General features: G+C 39.1%; 2 protein-coding genes across 3 annotated transcripts in view; both read right to left on the bottom strand.

Annotated features, from left to right (window-relative positions):
* Positions 1–3,316: 3,316 nt before the first annotated feature.
* On the bottom strand, positions 3,317–16,585 carry LOC310949868 (kinesin-like protein KIF23; the record flags this gene model as incomplete). The annotated part of the gene is made up of 23 exons (XM_083917466.1): positions 3,317–3,425; positions 3,539–3,573; positions 4,264–4,324; positions 4,975–5,063; positions 5,268–5,501; positions 7,094–7,408; positions 7,642–7,860; positions 8,831–9,004; positions 9,100–9,266; positions 9,717–9,881; positions 10,000–10,159; positions 10,418–10,537; positions 10,662–10,741; positions 10,858–10,960; positions 11,254–11,375; positions 11,679–11,791; positions 12,539–12,709; positions 12,851–12,963; positions 13,077–13,213; positions 13,488–13,593; positions 14,055–14,183; positions 14,467–14,533; positions 16,572–16,585. 23 exons carry the CDS (start codon positions 16,583–16,585, stop codon positions 3,410–3,412), a joined length of 2,910 nt encoding a protein of 969 aa, XP_083773592.1. The 3' UTR covers positions 3,317–3,409.
* A 552-nt stretch (positions 16,586–17,137) lies between these two features.
* The window catches only part of paqr5b (progestin and adipoQ receptor family member Vb), a 10,895-nt gene continuing 4,519 nt past the window's right edge, over positions 17,138–23,513 (bottom strand). The window contains exons 3-8 of one of the 2 annotated variants that reach the window (XM_083926074.1): positions 23,353–23,513; positions 22,416–22,542; positions 21,240–21,284; positions 20,441–20,537; positions 19,529–19,673; positions 17,138–18,275 (exon numbers count right to left, since the gene is read on the bottom strand). The exon at positions 23,353–23,513 is cut by the window's right edge and continues 45 nt beyond it. In XM_083926074.1, the coding sequence (XP_083782200.1) occupies positions 17,995–18,275; positions 19,529–19,673; positions 20,441–20,537; positions 21,240–21,284; positions 22,416–22,542; positions 23,353–23,513 (856 nt within the window). In that variant the 3' untranslated portion in view covers positions 17,138–17,994. The remainder of the gene's footprint in view (positions 18,276–19,528; positions 19,674–20,440; positions 20,538–21,239; positions 21,285–22,415; positions 22,543–23,352) is intronic. The other variant, XM_083926075.1, reaches the window with a different exon arrangement.

Here is a 23,513-nt window from a genome sequence, read left to right on the forward strand (position 1 = left end):
AACCTAATTGCCTCCAACAGCCAATTTGCCAAGTGCACATTGCCCATTTCCACGCGTACTTTTCAGCTTCATTTACTGTGAAGTGAAAATGCGGCAATTTCAATCCTAAAGAGACATTAATGACAGCTCATCATCCAGGCAGAAAAGACGTTCTGCAAATCAGTGACCTCATCATCCTGGTTGTCCAGGCATTCACTGGGAAATGATGCCAACGAGGCAGCAGGGCATCATGGGAAAAGCACAAATCTCCCTGAAGTCAGTGGTAGTGACTTAGCGAGGAGCATCACGCTTATAAATGGACGACTGCCAAACTCATTGCATTATTTGGTCATTTCAGATGTGGAAAGTTACTTAGAGAAAGAGCTTCTCTTTAAGTGATAATAAACATTACCCAAGGTTCAGCCTCAAGAAGATGCAAGCCCAAGTTTCAGGCATTTGCAGCAGATCTGAAGCACATATTCCTCAATGACCGGTTTGGAAATATGTGCATGCAAAAGGAAAATAGTTCCCCCTGCTGTTCACATTATAGACTTCTGCCCCCTCTGCATGACCAAACAAACTATGCATTTTACATATGAGAAGCTCTTTTCCAAAACGCTATAAATCCATTTTAATAGTTTTCAGGAAAATTACATTTTTAACCCAGACCCACACATTTGGTTAATATTCAATGTATCTTATCAAAATGGTTTTTATGGCTCAGTCTGAACGTGTTGAACGGACGAAACAAAAAACTCTCCCGCTTCAGAGCGCCGCCATGTTGGATCGCACTGAATTCTGATTGGTCGAGAGGACATATCGCATTCATCTTGAGGACCATTTTAAACAAGGAAATATAGCGATTTGGCATTAAACACTGATGAAGCAGTGAATAGGGTTTGTATACAGCAAAGTGACATGACAAACTAATTTTTTTTAAATTTGGCTTTTATCCCGTTTTGGAAAAGAGCTCTTCATATTGATGTTAATAGTTACTACGTACAAACTGTACTGCTACTTTCAGCACAATAATATTAATAAACGCTGCAACCAGCCCAACAAACTACCTCTGAGATGGGGCGTTTCTGCTTAGAGATCTAAACTACTAGTTGTTTTAACAGAAAGGTCAGATTAAAGTTTGAAAAACATCGTCTTGCTCTTGTGAATATTCAGAACACAGCGCAGTACGTTGCCATGAATGACCCTTTGTGAAACTACAGAGCATAAACCGACAAACACAATCACCCAGGAAAACAGGATTAAAGAACTGACTGTGCTCTACAAAGACTTTTATTGTTCAGACGTCGCACTTTTTATTGGCTGGATGATGACACATTGCTCCCAGAAGCGGATGCTTTAACAGTCACCCAAAAACGGACGACCTCAAAAGCATTTGAAATATGCTGGTGGAATTTTACACGACCAGAGTTTAAGCAGAGAGCTACAGTTCATGGGATTTTAGCAGAGGTGAGAGAAAAAATATATACAGACTTGCTAGTGTGTATGCTTCTACTTAGTTGTGTAGTTTGGTTTGACATTTCTCACCTGTTGACAGGCCAAAAATGTTGCACAAACAGGCATAAAGTGTCGACTTGTCAGCAAACTGCGTGCTTAGCCTGAAAGCCAGCCTTTGACTTTAGGCTGAGTGGGTCATTGTGACTTTGACATGAAGTCGGCGGAAATGTGTGTTTGACCTCTTGCTAGTGGAGTTAGTCTCCATTTGTACAGCTTATTGACTCTCGCCATCAAGATTAATTAAACGGTATCATTTCTAGCACAACATGGATGCAATTAAATTATTTTTACTATCCAATATCCTCAGGATTGAACTTTGACCGTATTTCTGTTAAAGTTGAAAATACTAAACAGAAGACTCCTGTACACGTGCAGCCAGATACTTAATATTTCCTGACATGTCAGTACACAGACCTTCATCAGTTTATTTTATAAAACTATATTAAATACTACTTGACCTACGTGGACGATACAGGTCACACTACAGACTGACATCTTTCATTGAATCCATAAAGTACAATATATCTACACATAATGGCACCATATAAACATCTTCTAGAGCTGCTCCCAAACAAAAGGTAAAAATAATCTCATGGTCTTTGTACTGAAGTTAAATATATATCTCTGACTGCAAGTGAAGAGAACAATGTGCGGACGTTTTCTCCTACACACCTTTCGATATGGTCGTTGTACAGGTGTGCTGCTCTTTCATTTAGTCAGGGTAAAACCGATGAACACAAATCAACAAACTAAGAACAATTAGCATTTATTTTGTCTGCCTTGTTTTCTTCTACTGTGATTAAATATGCAGAGGACATTTCAATACCAATACTTATTTTACAGCAGCTTCAAAATCAACATTTACTCTAACAAACCTTTTATAGTTTTCATTTTTAAAAAAGCCTTCAATATTAGGGGGTCACAATTTCAGTTCTGAATAGAAAATTGTTCAATATGAGCTTTTTTAATTAGCCATGTGGGCTTAGTGTAGTACATCCCCAAAGAAATATGGCAGTTACATCGTACTTAATACCATGTGGCCTAGAATTTTAATAAATCTGTAAATGACAGCTCTGAAACCAACGATCTGTTGAGCTTTACGAACCAAGACTCTATGGGCTAACAATGGCAAAACTGAAAATTGAATCAAATCGTCACCTTTAAATCTGAAGTTTAATCATATTGTGGATCTGGAGAACCGCGACTCCCCTGTTAAAAAGATGCTTCAAACGTCTCTTTCGTGGATTAAGAAGTCATTATGGCGACAATTGGTGTTTGAATCACGTTTGTATAGATTTAATACCAGCAAAAAGGGTAGTGTGTTACACATCTCAGGAGTTGTTTCAATAGACACAAGTAAAAGGCTTCATAATATTTACTCAGTTACAGCAAAATTAATTCCAGCAAAACAAACTAAGCAGCTCGATATTTACAGGTCTACAAATTATAACTATAAAACAACTGCGTTATGTTCTGTATTTTTTGTAATCAGTCAAATGCTCAGTGTAACATCCAATAAATGAAAAACGGTGACACTGAAGTAAAAAAATATACATTTTCTATTGTTCAAAAGCTCAAATATTCTAGTCTTTGGATAGCTGTAAAACAGACAGTGAACGTTCATATTGGACTCTGTAATATGCCCATGTCTATAATATGTAATAATTCTAGCATTCAAAAAGGAAAAAGCTGACTAATCGGGCAAATTACTATTTAAATATTCAACACGGTTTAATTCCTTCAATTAGAATAGCACCCTAATAGTTTATAATAAGATCAGTCATAATTGAAAAATGCCTTGACTCAAAAAGATGCATAGTTTCACATGGCGGTTCCTTCAGTGCTCTGATAGTCAGGCAGAATCTTACATGTTTTCAAGAAGAGAAATTTCCTTCATATGTGCTTCATATGCAGCTTAAGGCTTTCTGCGTCTGGAAGAAGATAAGAAAATAACCACATTATTAACCCTTATTTAAATCCAAGAGCTGGTATCGTTAACGGTGCATACACACAAACAAACACAAACGTGATTTTATTGACTTACTTTTGATACCCAAGGCCTGAACTCGTCCCTGGAGCCTAATGGAAGGACAAAGTTGAGAAGGGTGGACACATTAATTAAACGCAAACACACATCAAACTATACAATTCATATTAAATATGCCTTTGAAAATAACTGGCTAAAGACCCTAATAATAATAGTGTAGAAGAGTATTATAATTATACATTAGGACTGGGCAATATGGCTAACATTTCTATCCCAATAACGATATAGAATCACAATATAGCATCAGGACAAAGCATGTTTTCTGGTTATTCCAGAGATAAATAGTTAAATGAAATAACCACCTGGAAGCAACAATTTTTGGATACTCCGGTCTGAATAAATATTTTCTCAAAACATAAAGCCTCGTCCAAATGACCTAAATATTGCTGTAATGCAGTAGTCTCGACGGTATATCTCCTTCCAAACGATACGGAAGAAGGATTTTATCTCAGTATATCTGCGCACGCCTGTGAAATACTGAGTGATGATATCAGTTGATGTTGACAACATTTAACTGTGGGAAAATCCCTCAGGTATTTCAGATAAGATTTTCTAAAATAAACCCAAATTGAGTTAATGTGCTTATTATCAGTTTAGACGAACGAATTGTTTATCACCAAATCTCAATATTTTTGTCCCATAATATCGATTCCACTGAAAGAGGATAAATCATCATATTGAATTTCTTTTTTGTATTTTTGTTTAATTTATCAAGAGCTTACCCTGTTTTCGATGTCCTCCATTTGAGCTGGTCCTTCTCCAGAGCCCGATCGCCTCTTGCGACTGAAACAAAGAAAGAAAACTTGTTTAATACATGTAACACACAAAATCAACCACCAGCTCCAGGATGTGGGAATAATTTAGCTGAAAGAACATAGTCAGATTCTTTATAACTCCCAAATCTAAAAGTACATTTTCTTCAACACAACAGACATGCTGGAGACCGTGTTGAGACATAAATGTAGATCATACAAAAATGAGAATATACTGGGATGATGTATGGGCAGAGCTGAAAACTATATTGGTTTATGAATAACCAGAGACATTTGTGGTTTTATATCTGGGCCCTGACCGGGGAAAGTGTTCAATGTGGAGACTGATACCTCATTAAAATTCTGTTAGCTGCGACTGAGAAGGCAATCACCGGGAAATGGTGCAATAGTTTTTGAGAGGACAGAGAGATACAATGCTTTTTCCCTTCATTCAGACAGTGTATCTTTAAGGGTCAAACTTTAAACTACAAATAAGTTAACAGGGGGTTTGTCTCTATAAGTGTGTCTCTGAACGAATAATTGATTAAGGTCAGACCTGAAATCATGACATAATACTATCAAACATTAAAGCTAGTTGTATGGCAAGCATTCAGTCATTACATTTGATACAGTAGAAATAAACTGTCACATTGCTCTACCTGCAGAGGGCAAATACTGTACCTGGATGATGCCGTGCACTCTTGTTTTAGTGTCTCAATGTCAGTGAACTGCACAGCTTGTCCTCCGCCTCTGGTCTTGAAAACATTGCCCTGAGGAAGTAAAAAAAAAAAAACAACTCACATGAGTGTCAAAAGGAGAATACAAGAACAAACGTACTCACAAATCAACAGTGAAAGTGGTAGCAGTGTCCCAGTAATATCTAAAACAGGACCTCGATGAGAAGGTCATAGTCAAATTCATGCAAAATTTGAAATAATCAGAAGTCTTAAATTAAGCAATTATGTACTTTTTACCTTGATCAATTTGGTCTCGATCTCCCCGTCTGAGGCAAGCTCTTGATGTCTTAGCACATACTTTTGGCATTTAGACAGAGCTTTCTCGTTCGGGGTCGACACCTTGATTGCATTGGGTATGATTGGCTGCATGACAGTGTCTAGGTCCAAATTAGAAGATGGTTTGTGGTCTACCCATTTCTCCCCACCCGCAGAGTGTGAGCGCCTGTGCGTTGGATGAACTGGAGGGGCCGTCTGGTGATCCCAGCGTGAGAAAGACAAACCAGGAAGTTATTCACAAGTGACACCAGCAGGGACAATTTAACGTTTGTCGGGGGTTAGTAGTGAGGGTTGATTATTAGAGGGTGTTAGCGTGTGTTGAAAATAAATGTACTACTGGAAGTCCAAGATGGACAGGGCACTGCCCACCAGAGAGAATTCACTTATATTAATTTTTACATTTCAGGGGGAATAAGAATTTCCAGCCCTCGAAATCCAGACTCAAATCACACCCCAAATAAACAATATTCTGGCCTTCCAGCAATACATATTTTCTTAAAATAAAAACACACACACTGTGTTGAAAACAGCCCAGTAGAGTTAATAGGAATTATCATGCAAAGCAGTGCAACGGTCGTGTGTATATGGGTCTAGCAATCAAGACTCCATGCAAACAGAATACAGATGTGGTTTGCAGAGTTAAATAGGTTTTTTTTAAAACACAGGGGACATCTCTTTGTTTTAAAATGGCAACTGATACAGTAAAGTCTTAGACATTTGGTCCCAGCATACTGAGTGGGTCAATAAGGACCTCCGCTATGACTTGGTGATCCCAATTCCAAATTTTGCATGGCCCACGGTGGAAAGAAGATTACATCCATACATAGTAGTAGTAGTTAAACTCTCTTTTGTTTCACTTCATTAATCATACATTATTTGAATCACTGCAGAAATGTTGGCAGCAATTCAGAAATCTGGAACTGGGCTAGGTATAACTATAATTTAGTTAGTTAAAAGCAAATCAAAGGCCTGACTCTGACCTTAACCCAAAGACCAAACAGTTGCACATGTGCATATTTTCGTCAGAAGTATCTCATTGTGGAGCTGCAGGTTTTAATTTGGTGGTTTGGTCCACATGTGTACAGTCATACCATGTCTTACTCCGGTCCATTAAGTCAACTGAAGGCTGTAGTTTAAACCCATAAATGTCTTTCCAATCCCATGAAGACATGAAAATGAGCACGAGATGGAAACTATTTTTTGATTATAGCAATTGTTAAAAGTGGAACACTCCAGATGTTTGTTCAGGCTAAGTACACTGAAACCCATCAGGGGTGATGCAACGTGAAATCACTCCATGCAGAGTGCAACGATGCTTTAGGTTTTAAGTGTTTTTATTCTGGCCCATTTCAGGTCTACTTATTATGAATTACTGGTTAATAAACATTAAACTGTCCGCATTAGTCTTCTCAAATGTTCAATATGGCTGCTGCTTTAGTGGTTATTGTCTCTTTGTCATTTTTAAGTGGTGCTACTGAAATTTGTGATGATACAGTACAAGGATAAAGCATTTCTAGAGAGCACTTGGCAATAAGCAACAGAATTATTTACAAATGTGATTTAACTACTACTGAGGCGCAAGATGCAAGTCAAGAGCATGACAGATGAGAGGGCCTCTGGGTGAGAGAAACACCAGCCTACACTGATGCAGTGCTTCTACTTGATGCATTTCTAAACAAGCAGACATCTACTGATAACATTACGAGTGCAGTGCTACACAAACTACAGACTTGCAGAGAAAGACTAAACATCCTTAAGGACATTTAGGCTCTAGCACACACACTAACCCTTGTGCCTGCCTCTAGGTTGAGCCCATAGACAAGAGTCGTAGCAGAGGCGTCAGTGTCTGCGACCCAGCGCTGGCCTCTCCTGCGACCCACGCTGCTGGTGCCGTGGCACGGGGCAGGAGTCCGGCTCCTAGCTTGGCTGCCTGATTCTACAGGAAACCTGTGCTCCCAGTCAGAGACGCAGGAGGCTACTGAGGGATAGACTGAGGAGGAGGAGGAGGAGGAGGAGGAGGAGGGGGTTGTGGAAGTAGGGTAAGCGTCCTGAACTGCCCTAACATTGGCTCGATTTGGGTGGGAAGGAGTTTGTCTGAAGTCCTGAAAAGTGATGAGGGAATGGGGCCAAGCATTGTGGATGTTAGGGGCTCCAGATCAACACAAATACAACAGGGTGATAGAAAATAAGCTGCTGTGTACAGTAAGCACAAAAATCATTTAAGATCATCACAATAATTAGTAGCATGCAGAATTTCCACATTAAGTAAAATTTCATAAGTGTGATGAAGTGTGCACTGATGGAAGAGGCCACAAAGTAAATAACTCACGTGAAGAGGCGATGGTGAGGGAGATCTCTTCTGACCCAGGTTGTGATCCCTCTCTCTTGACGGCCTCTCCGGTTTCTCTGAGCGTTCAGTGGGAAGCCCACTGTCGCCGCTGCCGCCACTACCACTGCTACTCTCTGTCACTATGGCCTTCAGCTGCTTCAACTTTTCATCCTTCACCCACAGCTTGTTCTGCATCTCCAGCTGCTTGGCATTCACTCGCCTCTCCTAGTTAGAAAACATCAGCCGGAAACAATCAACAGAAAAGTCTCATCTAATTCAGTATGACAACATTCTCAGGTTTGTGGCATTTCTAAATGAACAGTTTGAGGAGCAAAACATTGCGATAGACAGTATCTATTTTTTTGTCCCTTCAAAAAGGTTTACTTTTTCTGTCACAGCCCCACAGCTACTTTTATAATGAAGTAAACAAGCTTCTTGTATTTTATTAGGAATTAACTATATATCAGTCGCCAATAAAAAAGAAAATGTAATTATTGTTATCAATATGGCCGGTTATGATTTTTGATTAATCGACTAATTAAATGTATCGTTACAAACAAATATGATTTTTTTTTGTAATATAATTACAAATAATTTATTCTAAGGACAGTGAAGGCTTTCTCAATATTGGTGTTTTAATACATTTTGCCTCACATGTTTACATTTCTTATATAACATAGTATAAAATATATCATTGATAGTATCAGTAACAGCCAAAACAAACCAATAATCATCAGTCTGTGTTATCTGACCAGAAATTCTTTATCAGTGCATCTCCAATTTATCTTATTTGGTATATGCTCTAAACTCTATTATTAGTATTATTAAAGTAATATTTATGTTGGTACTGTGCATTTCCAAAAAACGGCTTTGGTGAGTAATGTTAATGTCCTGTCCTTTGCTTTAAGCAGAGGCCATGAATTATTTCATCAAACTGTGGTTTTGCTTGTTAATCTAACATTGCCCTACATTATGTTTTTTAATGCACAAAGAATCATACAATGTTTTGGTGCTGTTTCTTTTACTTGTTTGAGCAGTGATTGTATGCCACACTAGGCGAGTAATATATGAAATGGACAACATGGTACAAACACAGATACAGCTCCACTGCTGTAAGTAATGGACAAGTATGAACTAGCCCTCAATATAAAAACCCCAACATAGTAGTGCTAGTTCCCTAAATAAATCCACTTACACACTCCTTCTCCCACTTGTGTTTGGTGTCTGTCACCATGCCATGCATGCGCTGCTCCATGCGCTTCCTCTCCGACAGCTCTCTCTGAAACCGTTGTTCGCGGGTCTCCAGCTCCTGCTGAAGTGAGCGCTTGTCGTGTTCATACATGTCCGTTGTCTTTTGCAGGATATCGATCTGAAGAGAAGGATGGGTAATGTGAGGGATAAAAGTCAGTCAATTCAAGCTATTATAAACAAAAAAACACAAAAAAGATGAAGTGAAGGAGATACCTTGTATTCCAGCGTTTTGGATTTTTTATCTAATCGCTCGAGCTCCGACCTCTGGCTGATGATGACTTTGTCTTTCTCACTCAGTTTGTTTCGCTGATCATGAAGGAACGTCTCCTTTGCATTGAGCTGACCGTCAAACTGCTGAAGCATGGACTTCAGTGTACTGGCTGCAGGAGAAATTACATATATGGCTTGAAATGTTGTTTTTTTTTACTTCTACAAAACTGACCTTTCAAAAGAATACGCTCAGTGACCAGACACAACCTTCTATCCCAATTCAGTGGCTAACCTAGAGTGGAGTACTGCCATTATTTTAATTTAATGTTCATTGGATAGGGACAGATGCTACCATATAGACACTTTAAACAACAAATCTCCAATGTACAGCATCAGAGCATTTATAGCTGTTGCTAATTTCCAATGCCTGTCCTTACAGGGGTTTTTAAACAGTCTGAATAAATCAGTTTAAATAAATGTTGCCTCTTTTAAACATACTGATGCATCATTGCTGAACTGAAAAAAAAATAATAAAGAAATTCATCTCAGCCTAAATCAGCAGTGAAGTAGATTCTCTATAAACACGACAATTATTTTTGGCGTAGAAAATGGGCCTGTACCGGTTTTGTTGAACTGCTCTGTCATCATCTGACGGACACGGTGCCTCCTTTCCAGGACCTCAATCAGACGGGGCAGCGTCTGATCATCAGCCGGGTCAACCACCTCACAACGAGGCAGGGCTGGAATGCTTTCAATGAGCTGATTCAGCAGAGCTGGGTCATCTACTATGTGAACAAGAATAAGTCACTGAAAGTTTGTGTAGATACTAAAATAAAAATGCTTAATTTCTGAAATAATTCAACGTGACATGGTACTGGCACCACAGATGTGAGGGTGATTTACCGGCATTACCCGGACCATCTCGCTCTTCAAGGCGACGTGAGAGCTCATCCCTGAAGGCCCGGTTTCTGTGTCTGCGTCCTGCAGCAAGGCCGCAGATTGGCCGGTCAACTGGCCGTGCCACCTCCACCTCCTGGGTCATCTCTGCAAAGCGCATCACCAGCTGCGGCACAAACAATGGAATACTATTAGACATACACCCCCTAATCTCCTAAAAGCCCCCAGCAGTGTTACAAATAAAATCTTGGTGTTTTAGTAGTGTTTTCAGTAGATTTGGAGGAAATGTGTTGGAATTTGGTGGATCTTGTTGAGAAAAGGAATACAATCGTTCAGACTTGCAAATGATAAGATACTTTTCTTCTTGGAAAGCAGGTAAGATTTCATACCCAAGCCTTTTTGCAACACAATTACAATGTCTTACCATAGTTTCGTCATAATCATCAGCCTTTGGGTTGACACAGATGACCATCTTGACTTTTCCTTCTCCATCAAAGTAGTTTTTAAACAGATGTGTAACTTTAGAGTCCCGGTATGGCACCATCTGGAACAAAGTAAAGGTTTTGTGAAACTGCATCTAATATATAATAATAAAAAGATTATCTCTACATAGAACTGAAAAGTTAAAAACATATATTAAAATGATGAACACAGGATAAAATATCAACCTTGTTAGTTCCACACATCTGGTTTTCACGCAGGACTTCCATACATGTGCGCAGGGTCATCAAGGACTGGTTAATATTACCTGTATATGAAACATTACTTAAAACGTTTACTTAACACATTGGAAATCTGTTGATACACCAAAAAAATACCTCTGGTTGACATTTGTCAGAAGCCCACGGTAAGGAATAAACTGACCTGCTTCACGGAGACGGTTTCCCTCTGCTCTGGTTCTGCTGGTGCGCTCACTGCCTGCCAGGTCAACCAGACACAGCTGACTCACATTCACCTGGTTTTTGTCCTGCAATTTAATAACATGCTGTTAGCGTCACCAAACAACAGCTGGAATCCTTCATGACACATGACGTGTATTTATTTGTCATAGTCGAATAGCTTAAAATGAATATTACAAGGGATTCACTTGCTTTCTATAAAATAAATATTTATCATTGGAGTACTTCTCTTATTTTGACTTTCTTTTATATTGTTTTTAATATCATGGATTCCAATCATGTTTTCGTTGTATTGTTGTCTTGTGTAGCAGTATAATGACAAAGATTCTGATTTCATCATAAAAACAAAAACATCCATCACCTGCAGAATATGGTCCCCATCCGCATCAAGTGGTGCCTGGGCCAGCTTTACGGTGAAGACACTGTGTGAGCGACTGGATTCACGGTTGAGTTCAGTGTTGGCTATCCTCCTTTTCTTTTGTCCTGGAGACACAGCAGGGCATCATTTATGCAATGTGCGACATTAACAACAACTGTAACATTTTAAGTCAAATCATTTCTTTTAAATGTCAATTGCGATTATTCCTGCTGATTTGATTTGTAAAATAAATATAAACAGATGATGGCCAGTGGACACTATATCTCAATCAGCAGCGTCAGCTCTGCATGGACACTGTAATAAAAGGTCATAGCTGCCTGCTTATATCCAAAACAGAAGTTTAGTAGTAGTGTAATTGTAATTGGCCTGCGTGTTGGGGGAAAAAGAAAGTTTTTATTATGACTCACCCTTCCAAAAAACTTCAAAAGCCTCCTCTGTAGATTTGACCTCAACTTCTGTGCAGCCAGCCACATACATGTTATGATTCTGATCTTCACGGAGCATCTTGGACTGAGGTGGTCTGAAACAAGTTAATGAGAAGAATCAACATCACGTAACACAATGATGTGTTGCTTTAGTAAAACAAGCAGCAAAAAGCTAAAAATGACAAATACTTAATGTTAGTGTCAACGTTAAGATACAATACAATCTAGGGAGACACATTCAGGGGTACAGACACATGCACACTGGGTATACACACAAGCTTGAGCCATTCAGGGACGTTATAAGTTTCCACACAGCAACAGCCAATCAGGGAGGCAATCTTTGAAGCCACCAACATGGCACATAGGAAGCTACATAGATGCTATTTTACAGGGTTTTGGATTAATGGGATGGAAATAAACTGATGACCTATGTGACAGCAGCTACAGCCAGGTTACGGCTACAGATAAACAGAGTACAGTGTGATGTACTTTCACTGGCCACATACATGAACTCATTGTTCCGCACAGGCGTGCTTCCACCAAGCCACCTAACAAAAACAGGATTTTTAAAAGTACATCTTGTCAACACAAAAAAGGTGTCTCAATAAACTTGTTCAGCACATACATGGAGCACAGTCAAAGTGGGTGTAACGCAGACTAGCATGGTTGCACAACTAATAGATAAACATTTGTAGATCACATTTCGTAGCGTGTAATTGTTAGGGTGCATTTGTTGACAGAGTCATCTCTTACAAGAACCTGGGTACAAATAAGCCTTGTACATATACACATACATATTGTGTTTCAAAAAGCATACACTGATATGAAATCCAGTCTCTTACTTTGGTCTGATTGGGTCAAAAGGAGCATCTTCGAGGAGATCATAGATGTAGTTGTTGTAGATCTCGATGTAGGACACAAAAACGCTGTAACAACTGTCTTCGTCCACATTGTCAGATTTACACGCCTCCCCCGAGCTGATCATATCTGCAAACTCTGGGTCAGCTTTCTGCCTAAAAATACACCAAAAAAAGAGCAATATCATTAACGGCAGTAAACATGTTTAAATTCAGTTCCCTCTAATTTCAGCTGTACGTATGAACACCATAAATAGCCAAGAAAGTAAAATGTGAAATACAGTTCCTCATAGCTACCTGGAGGATGGTGTTTTGGGTACAGACGACTGACTGTCTCGCTTCTGCCTCTCCAGGAGCGCATCAACTTGACACTGGATCTCCATCCCATTTTTTTCATCTGGTTTAAACACCTGTTTAAAAAAACATTTAAAAAGGTCAGGTAAACGTACCACACTTTTCCAAAAATGTTATGCATTTCATTAGAAGACCAACTATACAAAACATTAATGAGGGAAAGTCTTACAAATCTTTTGGCCTGAAAGGGGCTGATGCTGTTGAAGAGCATGTCTAGGGAGCGGGGAAGGAGTCCCCCTTCCCCAGGTGAGCCAGTCATGGTGAAGGTCTTACCACTTCCAGTTACACCATATGTAAACAGTAGACCTATGAACATGAAACATCATAACTTTTCAGTGAGAGCACTAGGAGGGATGTTGGTGATATATCATGTCTGATAAAAAACACAAATGTGATTATATTTTTTATCCAACCGTCTAAATCCTAGTCAGTCTTTAATCATTATCGAATTTATTTTCCAAGAATGTTCGGGTTTTTTTCAACCCCGGAGAGGATACAAAGTCAATTAATGGGATTATGCACAGTGCTCATCATAAATGTCATGCAAAAAACAAACCAAAATAAACTTCAATTCACTTACCATTTTTACAATGAATAAGGTCCTCTATCAGAGGCTTGGCAACATCCTCAAACAGCTCCATTTGATTGGTATTAATACCAAATACTTTTTTAAAGGAGTACTGCGTCTAAAGGATAGACAAAGAGAAACAAAGAGTACACGTGAATGGCATTTAACAGGAAATGGACAAATTATTATTATGTATCAAACCTCTCAGTGACTATAAAAGGTATCTACTGAATACAGCTATGATCAAACCACCTTTATGGATTTGTTCAGTATCACTATGCAATTTTATTGTCTTTGCAAAACCATTACGGTCATTTGACAACACAAATTATAAAGCAGATATCTGCGGAGGACAACTGCAATGCATCACTGGTGGCATGATGGTTCTGTTTACCTGCCTGTTTGGACAAACGCCTTTGAGTGAGATATAAAGAGAATCAGAAATACTTTAATAATCGCAGGGGGGAATTATTTTTGTAACAAAACTCAAGGTATATAAACAACAAATATTATACAGACAGCATATATTAGAAATACAAAGAGGGAACAAAAACAAACACAGGGCTGGAACACACTTACCTCTTTGTATTCTCCATTGCGGTTGGCTTTGAGGCCATCAGGAGCATGTAGCTGAATGGTGGAGCTGCTGATCATCTCAACACAACATTCCTTATCTTCTGCTCCAAGTGGACGTATACGACAGTATACCTACAAAGATGAATGAAGAGATGAGGTAAACTGTGATGAAGCCAGCACAACTGGATAAAACACAGTCAAATAAACCTCATTTGAATGCATCTTGAGGCTCAATCAGCCCACGATGATGTCACTCAACTCCACAAATTTCTACTTCTGACGTAAACGGAGCTTTAGGGTGAGTGTTTCATTGATTTCTATTTAGGGCTTAAATAGTGAAACAAGCTGCCTTTTACTGTGACGGCAGTGTGATATTGTTTCAGCTTGAGAAATAAAGTATGTGATGTTCACTTACTCCAACAGGATCTTTGTCTATGCTGGATGCCTTTTTTTGGCCGAGCCTCCGAGGCGTCCTCCCTTTGCTGTAAGTGATAAAGAAACACAGAATCAATCTCAAACACAAGAGAGGTTCTTCTACAGACACATGACTAACAATCCAGATAGTTCACCTAAGTAACTTAGCCTATACTATGTAGATAGTGGATATCTAAACATTACCTAGCTCACATTCTGAGGTCCAAATCATCCCCAAACTCACACACAAAATATATCCTTATGATTTTGTGTATTGTCATGTAGAGACGGGAAAAGGTTTTTGCGTTAAGTTGGGGACGCAAGTTGTTGTCTTGCACCTTTTGTTGTAAGTTATTTAGAATTCCCCCTCTTTAAAGTGTAATGATCACAATTAATAATCATGATAATCAGGCATTTAGTTTACATAGCACTTTTTCCTTTACACAATGCGATTAATGTACTTATACCATCAAGTGTTTAATTTTGCAAATGTTTCAGATCATAACTAAAGTCTTCTTTCCATCAAATAGTTATAGGGGAATACACATTTTTTAGAAGGTATTCAATATTAATATTAATATATATATTTTATATTAATGTTTTTTATATGCGATTCTGTCCAGTGCTTTTAATGATTTATGTGAAGCCCTCTGAATAACCTTGTTGTTGAAAGACCTACAACACAAATATGATGTCCTACCACCAAGTGTTTAATTTTACCAATATTTCAGATCATAATAACCTTTTGGGCAGACTGAAATTAGTCTGTCAAAGAATTGATTTCAAAATACTTCTGTTGGTTTACAAAGCAATGAATGGTTTAGGACCAAAATACATTTCAGATCTTCTGCTCAGCTACGAACCATCCAGACCTCTCAGATCCTGTGGGACAGGTCTGCTCTGTGTCCCCAGAGTCAGGACTAAACATGGGACAGGTCTGCTCTGTGTCCCCAGAGTCAGGACTAAACATGGGACAGGTGTGCTCTGTGTCCCCAGAATCAGGACTAAACATGGGACAGGTGTGCTCTGTGTCCCCAGAGTCAGGACTAAACATGGGACAGGTGTGCTCTGTGTCCCCAGGGTCAGGACTAAACATGGGACAGGTCTGCTCTGTGTCCCCAGAGTCAGGACTAAACATGGGACAGGTCTGCTCTGTGTCCCCAGAGTCAGGACTAAACATGGGACAGGTCTGCTCTGTGTCCCCAGAGTCAGGACTAAACATGGGACAGGTGTGCTCTGTGTCCCCAGAGTCAGGACAGGTGTGCTCTGTGTCCCCAGAGTCAGGACAGGTGTGCTCTGTGTCCCCAGAGTCAGGACAGGTGTGCTCTGTGTCCCCAGAGTCAGGACTAAACATGGGACAGGTCTGCTCTGTGTCCCCAGAGTCAGGACTAAACATGAAGAGGCAGCGTTCAGTTGTTATGCTCCACATATCTGAAACAAACTCCCAGAAAACTGCGGGTCTACTGCAACTCTTGGTTCTTTTAAAACTAGACTTCAGACTTTTTTTGACGCTGCTTTTCAGTAAACAAACAAAAAAAATGCAACTGCCTGCACTGCAACTACATGTCTTGCAATGGTCTTTGACTTATGTTACTCAAATACTCTTTTATATGTTTAGCACTTTTCTTAAAATTGTAATAATTGTACTTGCCCAGTGTTCTTAAATGTCATTTTATATGCGTTTCTGTCCAGTGCTTTTAAGGTTCAATGTAAAGCACTTTGAATTACCTTGTTGTTGAATTGTGGTATACAAACAAACTTGCTTTGTCTTGACAAAATGTAGCTAACTTTATAAACCCCCCACTGCCTAACCCTGATACAACTTTACATGACCACTTAGTGAGAGAATGAGCTTGAATATCTTTATTAGAAGACCAACTTGTTGAACACCGACCAGCAGCCAAACAGTCAACTAGCGTTAGCTGCTGACTACCCAGCAAGCTAACGTCATGCTAACATTACGAAGCTAATTCTACACAGCTAACAACAGCTAACAGTTAGACGGTTACGTTAGTTACGTGGATGATTTCGCTGGTTTGAACCCAGCGCCTAGTTGTACATTGATGGTCGTTTATCGAGCTCCATATTAAATGTGTTAATACTCACTTCGGTCTCTGCATCGTTCGTGTTGTTGAGCTCTTCGCCACTGGACACAGAGCGCCTCTTCAAGATTTGAAAAATTCCCTCTGTGGTGACGTAGTTCCGAGTGCCTGGTATTTCAACCAATCACAGAGCGGACGCGGAGGTCCAGCAGCGGAAGTCCCGCCTCATCCGTGAAATTGCATTTTACGTTGTTTTTTTTTTGTAGTTTAGAATAAAAATAGAATAGAAAATTTTTTAATGATCCCAAACTGGAAATTGCACAACGTTTGATTGATTTAATTATTTTTGGTTTGATTCTCTTATCCTATATATTAATTCATAAACAGTTAGCTGCATAATAATGAATCAGTGTAAATTATAATATGATTGCATGTCAATGTGTTCATGTTCCTTTTCTTTGAAAAGTTTGTTATGGTATTTATGTTTATATATGTATATAAAAAATAACTATTTCTGACCAGAAAAAACTGAAATTACTTTGTCTGTTAATCTTTAAAAAACTTTATGAACATAACTTAAACTTAATCAAATAAGTTACAAATTAGAATGACATGCAGGCAGGTTTGTTTAATAGTTTATTTGAAAAATAAATAACATTGCACATAAATACTGTCAGTTTTACATCAAGTGCACAATGTGACATGTCTCACAGGCCTACGGGGACAGAAACAGCAGTCATATAAGGGGGAAATAAACTTCTCCGAAAACATTTACTCTGTATTTCATATCCAACACTCACAGTAACTAAACTTCATTAAGTTCACTAATTCATTAAGTCACTACTTTGCCAGCAGTTCAAACTCCAGAGCAAAACATTTTTCTTCCCTTGTCATAACTGTCTCTTTTGTGTTGACATGTTTCATGTTACAATCCAATAGGCTGTGCACATGCACAAGTACTATAAATATGAACGCTGTCCAAATGCAGCAATATAATTTAAAATGGACAGTGAAATTAGCACTTTGAATTTTACATAGTTTTCCTTCCCTGCAGTGACAGTTTCCTCATACCCCACGTGTGTGGAAATCAGATAATTAAGGTTAAAACATTTACATAACTGCTTCATAATGTAGCAAACGTGCTACATTTGTAGCCTTCAGCAAATCCCTCAGAAACATTTGGATTCATTACATTTCATGGAAACAAACATTTTGTTACATTTCCATTTTGTGCTTGTGCAACTTACGCTCTTATTTTCATTTTATCCACACATGTAGCAGCAGTCCCCACAGTGATGTCTGAAGGCTGAATACCATAGTTCAGTTTTGTGCCAACTGCATGTTATGATTTGCTTAATTAGTACACCAGCTCCTCATAGCTGTGTTCTTTAAAATGTTTTTATATCACCCATAATGCATTTTTCCACATGTCTGTGTGTCTCGTGACCAGCTCGGATGGCTCGGTCGTGACTTTTGACACCTGAGAATTACCAGCAGGGGCAGAGTTTGGCTGAGGCTTTCTTCGGACCATTATCATGTTTCTTTTCTTGACTGACTGGAGCAGAGAGGAGAGGTAGACTGTAGAGGATGATGATAATCAAATTCACCACCAAACACAGTAGAGCTGCACCCACTGAGTTGGCAAAGGTGATGGGTATGGAGTGTTCAGGGAGCCAGGGGCGGCGCGTCACCATGTCCTGTTCAATGGCCTTCATCTGGAAGTGGGTGCCGAGGATGCCGCACACATGGAAGAGTTGATGGCTGTGACCTGCAGAGGGAGCAGTCGAGTCGTGTTTGAGCTCAGGCAGCACGGTGACATGTCACAGTAGAAACAGTAGCAGTAAATAAATTCAAGCCCTCACCAGTGAGTCACAGACGATTTAAGCAGAATTGAAAAATGTGGAGGTGGTTTATGCATTATTTCACAATGTTTAAAACAAATGATAATACACTTAATTTGCTAATGTGAATCCATTGTTTCACAAAGTTTGAGAACAGGTTTAAGTTACTAAAAGGTCCCAGGTTATGCTCATTTTGAGGTTTCTAGTTATATTTTGGATTTCTACTAGAACAGGTTTGCATGCGTTAATGTTCAAAAAACACATTATTTTTCTCAGACTGTCTTTCTGAATATATCTGTATTCCCCATAGACTGTATAAATAAGGTATTCCCTCTGGCTGAAACGCCTCTCTCTTAAAGCCTCCCTGCTGAAAAAGCCCAGTCTGCTCTGATTGGTCATTGCAACCAGGTAATAAACCTGTACGGATGAGCACATTCAAGCCCTGCACACACCGCAGGGGAAAACGAGTGAGCACTCTCCACTGGCTTTGTACTGCGTGACTCCTTGTCAGTTCTGACTGCTAGCAAAGAACAGAAAAATGAATGACTTGAACATACACCAGCATCATAAAAACTACCTAACTTGAGAGAAACCATTTTTGGTTAAAAAAAATAATATGTATTTAAGGTGTACTTTGGGGAGCTGTCAAGCCATCCATCTTTATATACTATATGTGTATGGTATATGGTGTGGATGGGGTCATCCCTATGTTCCCTGGGTCCTATGTTTCCTGCATGGAAACATAGTTCCCTGGTTGCATAAGCTTACGCATTCGCTGATTTAATTCAGCATTTTGTTAGGGTTAGGGGTTACGGTTAGGAGGTAGTGTAAGGGCCTAAAAAGGCACATTTGCCGTTCGGCACTGATTGTGGAAAAAATAACAAACTGGGGAACAAAGGACCCTTTCTGTGAACAGCAGGGAACATCGAGCGGGGAGCACAGGACCCGGGAACATAGGTGCACTCCCGTGTGGATATATCAGAAAGCTCTGCGGTATTATGTTTGCAAGTGTCTTAACTTGCTAACATAGCTAACATTAGCTTACTAAGAGCTAAAATAATCCTTTGGCATGCTTAAATGTAATGTTTTTAGCTAGCTTCAGGCCTATTTATGGGGCAAACAAACCGATGTTTAACATTCTAATGGCAGAAACAACTGATTCTCCTCAGATCAGTCTTACCTATGTAGTCAAAGCTGCCCGGTGCCAGGCGCTCAGGTAAATGTGTGGCAAACAGAAAGCCTGTGAGGAGAGCCAAGGCGATGTGGTTGTAGTGGAGGATGTTGGTATCGTTGTCTGTACAGCCATCTCCTTCACACAGAAACACCTGTGGATACAACACACACATTTAACAGCGTACAGTGCTTTCCCCATTATTACCAATTTTCAAATTTCCTTTTTTTAAGTGAAAGAACAACACAAGAGAAATGTTTTACAAATATTAGCCCCGTCTCAACACATAATACCCATAAAACAGTGCAACTGACATCAATTTAATTAGCTGCACTACTCACTACACTATACAAAAACAAAATATCAGAGCGAATCAAGAGAAAATGGCTAATTCCCAACACACACACGTATCAAGATTATCTAAAATAATATACAATTTGTTAGATTATATGCACACTTTTATTTACATACAGAGCATGGAAGTGCAATCAGATCCCAAGTGGACACGTGTGGAGACACATTCTGCTTCCAGGTGTGAGCAGACGCACTGAGAGCTGTCCACTTGTGATCTGATCACTCAGGACGGATGTTAAAAGCAGGTGAAAACAGGTCCCCTGTGTTAATGGAGCTGCTGGGGAACTTGCAAGATAAGACTGTGGCTTTTGTCTCAAGGGTGAACGCGTAAACTTTTACTTGTTCTAACCCTTCTCATGGGCATTAACATTAAGTAATGAAAGTGTAACCACGGAGCACTTTATAAGAAAATGTCTGATTTTGTTGTGTAATTTATGACTGTTTCACAGAAAAAGTCATTGCAGTTCCAGACTTGTGTTTTCAAATAATGTCCAAAAAATGTAAAGTTAGCTGTGACACTTTGGAGACACACATCCCTTTTGTGTGAAGACACACGTGTGGTCATACCCTGTAGAAGAGAGGAATGTTGTCGAACAGGAAGGGGTAGGCAAAGGCAACAACACGGAGATATTTGCTGAACTTTGGACTCTGGCTCTCGGGGAATCTGAAATAAAAGAGAAAATATGTTATTTTATAATAATGACAAACAATACTTATATTCAGTGACTATTCCTCATGGTTACACCATGTTATAGCCGTAGAGGAAGATATGTGGAAACTTCTTGCACAGCACCACCACTGTTAATACCATAATTATGAGAATGTTAGACGGATCCAATACCAGACATATGTGCATAGTAATCCATGTGAGTCCAGTTTAAATGTCCTCCTTAAACAGCATGGCAAACTAAACTGAGGACACAGTGCTGGAAATGTATATATGTATACAATTATTCAATGTGATGACTTGTGAAATATGACGTGTTCTCTGAGCAGCACATAAATACTTTACAGAACTCTCACTGTTTATAAAGTTACTATGCACATATTACATAATACCAGAACACAAGTCAGTGAGTCAGTTGTTACAGAACGTGTTTTGCCGGCTGAGTTGAAACTACACTCTGAGTAAATCACTGTTTAGGGATGGTCCCTAAAGTCACGCTTAGGTAACGCCCATCAGATTAAACAGAGAGTTGCTCAATTCATGAAAGTCAACAATGTCCATGGAAGGAAGTCCATCTGAAGACATGTCAACAATCACACATTTTAAAAGGAGGAAATTGCAGTTGCTACCATCATTAATAAATAATAAACAAAATTTTAACAGAATAGTGTCAGATTTTAGCAAATGCATTGTCTTTACCTCTTTACGGTGTCAAGATTATATTGTAGAAATGGTAGGCCAAGCCTTAGCAGTGGGGAGAGATGAGTGAAAGAACAATAAATTAGCCGTACCGAGCCAACATTAATCCAGTACATGTAGAGATAACAGTGCTAAAAATGTGATAATTGTTTTAAATGAAAGTGCTGATTTGATACAGAATGGGTAGCTACATCCCCCATCCTGCCTTTTATTCCTTGCCAACCACAGTGATCAGGCTGTTTGACAGGATTTAACACAGTTACTCAAATGCATCACAAATATTTGAGACCAGTCATATTAAAATGTTGTCATGGACGCGGTCCATAACTAGACTGTTGAAGTACATTATCCTTATTTACAAAACACTGAATAATAAAATGAAGGGAAAATGGAGATTATAACTAAAATCAAACATTTGGAGCAGAAGTTAATTTTGTGGGGACTTAGCTTGGGAACCAAAAGCTCGCCGGTACAAATCCCCGTAGTTGGAAAAATGACAACAGAGTAAAAAATCTGTATATCCTCTCTGGGATTAATAGGCTGCAGTCTTCTTCTTTATTTCAAGCTTCAAATGTTGTCTAACTCTCGGAATGAACGCTTCTGTTCCTGGAAATAGCCTGGTCCCAAATAGCTGTTAGCAAATGCTGCGTAAACCCTAACATTGCCGGAAGACGCAGCGTCATGGCAGGTGTATTTCTCAGGAATCAAGAAAGCTCAGTGTTGAGTGTGAAGTTGTCTTCATCACAGATTTTGAACGGTCACTGCACTAGGGATGATTTAATTTGAATTAGTTCAATGTAATATACTATATGTTACCATGCATGTGTTAACAACCATTCAATGTAAATTTGCTGAAGCTTAGCATGTAACATTCAACATTCGAACATGCTAACATCTAGCATTTAGCAAATTAGCTTGTTATCATGCTAAGGTATTTCTGTACGTTTGAGTAACAGATCATTTTGTAAAAACCTTAACAGTGGTAATGTAAAACAACTTTATTTGATCTCTTAGAGGAACAAATGCTTATGTGACTTAAAATTTGGGCTAGCAAATGTTAGCATTTTATAATGAATAAGCATGCTAGCATGTTAACATGTTACTCTTTTGTTTTTTTTATTAAAGAGAACATTAAAATGTATCACTCGCTGTGTAAAATGAATGTTCTCGTCATACCTGGAGTAGCAGGCCATGCTGGTGCAGATGACGGTGTTGAGCACAGCGATGGGGACGTAACATTGATGGAAGAAGCTGTTCACCCACTTGTCCGGGAAAACATACGCTGAATAGGTGATAGCTGACCCTGCAGCAGGACACATCAACAGTTTATTAACTTCTAATGCTATTTCTGTATTTATTTATTTGTATCCCCATTAGCTACTAAGCTAGACTCTTCCTGGGGTCCACACAAACATACATTATATGATAATGTAAAACACATGTTATTCAAATCCAAGGCAAAAGAAAAGAAAAAAGCAAACTACAGAAACAAAAAACTATAAATCAACAATAAAACTACTGATGGTAATAACAGTAATGATAACAAGTATCCACACTATCTGAATAGTTGGTAAAACATTTGATACAGTATTTTATCAGTATCTGTACTCTCCATTCTGAAGGATTTATCTTTTATGATATTCTGTCCACCATTTACATTAGACTATTTCAGACACCTGTCCATATAATGCCACCCAAAATAACTCCACCACTAACTAGTGTAGGCCTACGTCCTTAAAAAAGCACAACAAAGATTCAATCAGTGCCCCAAACTTATCATTAAAGCTTTACAAAAAAAGTCAGATCATATTGAGAATGCATCATTACTGTATAATATTTAGAGTAGGTTATCCCCGTTGCTGTCTTTTTACTTCTAAATGATTTGATAGGCAGAATTTTGCTACCTCTAAAACATTCACACACAAATGCAGCACATTTTGTTTTGATTAAATTTGATTTCACTTCGTTGTCAGATTCCTCTAGAGTTGAAAAAGGCGTACACAGTTTTAAGACACTCCCATGCATATGTGGTTGAGTTTCTGAATCTTAGTTGTTAAATTACTGACAAAGGATCAGTGACAACATTATGTGCACGGAGGACACATTCACTTACCCAGGCTGTAGAAACTGAGGGCACCGTAGTCAAAGAAGAAGCAGATGTGGCGCGCCCGCACCGACATGCTGCTGAAGGTGTGAGCACAGCTCGACGCCAGCGGGTAAATGCAGCAGGAGAGCAGGAAGATCACCAGAGGCCAGATGAAGGAGTCCTGCCAT

This window comes from Echiichthys vipera (assembly GCF_963691815.1).
Source record: "Echiichthys vipera genome assembly, chromosome: 1".
Lineage (NCBI taxonomy): Eukaryota > Metazoa > Chordata > Actinopteri > Perciformes > Trachinidae > Echiichthys > Echiichthys vipera.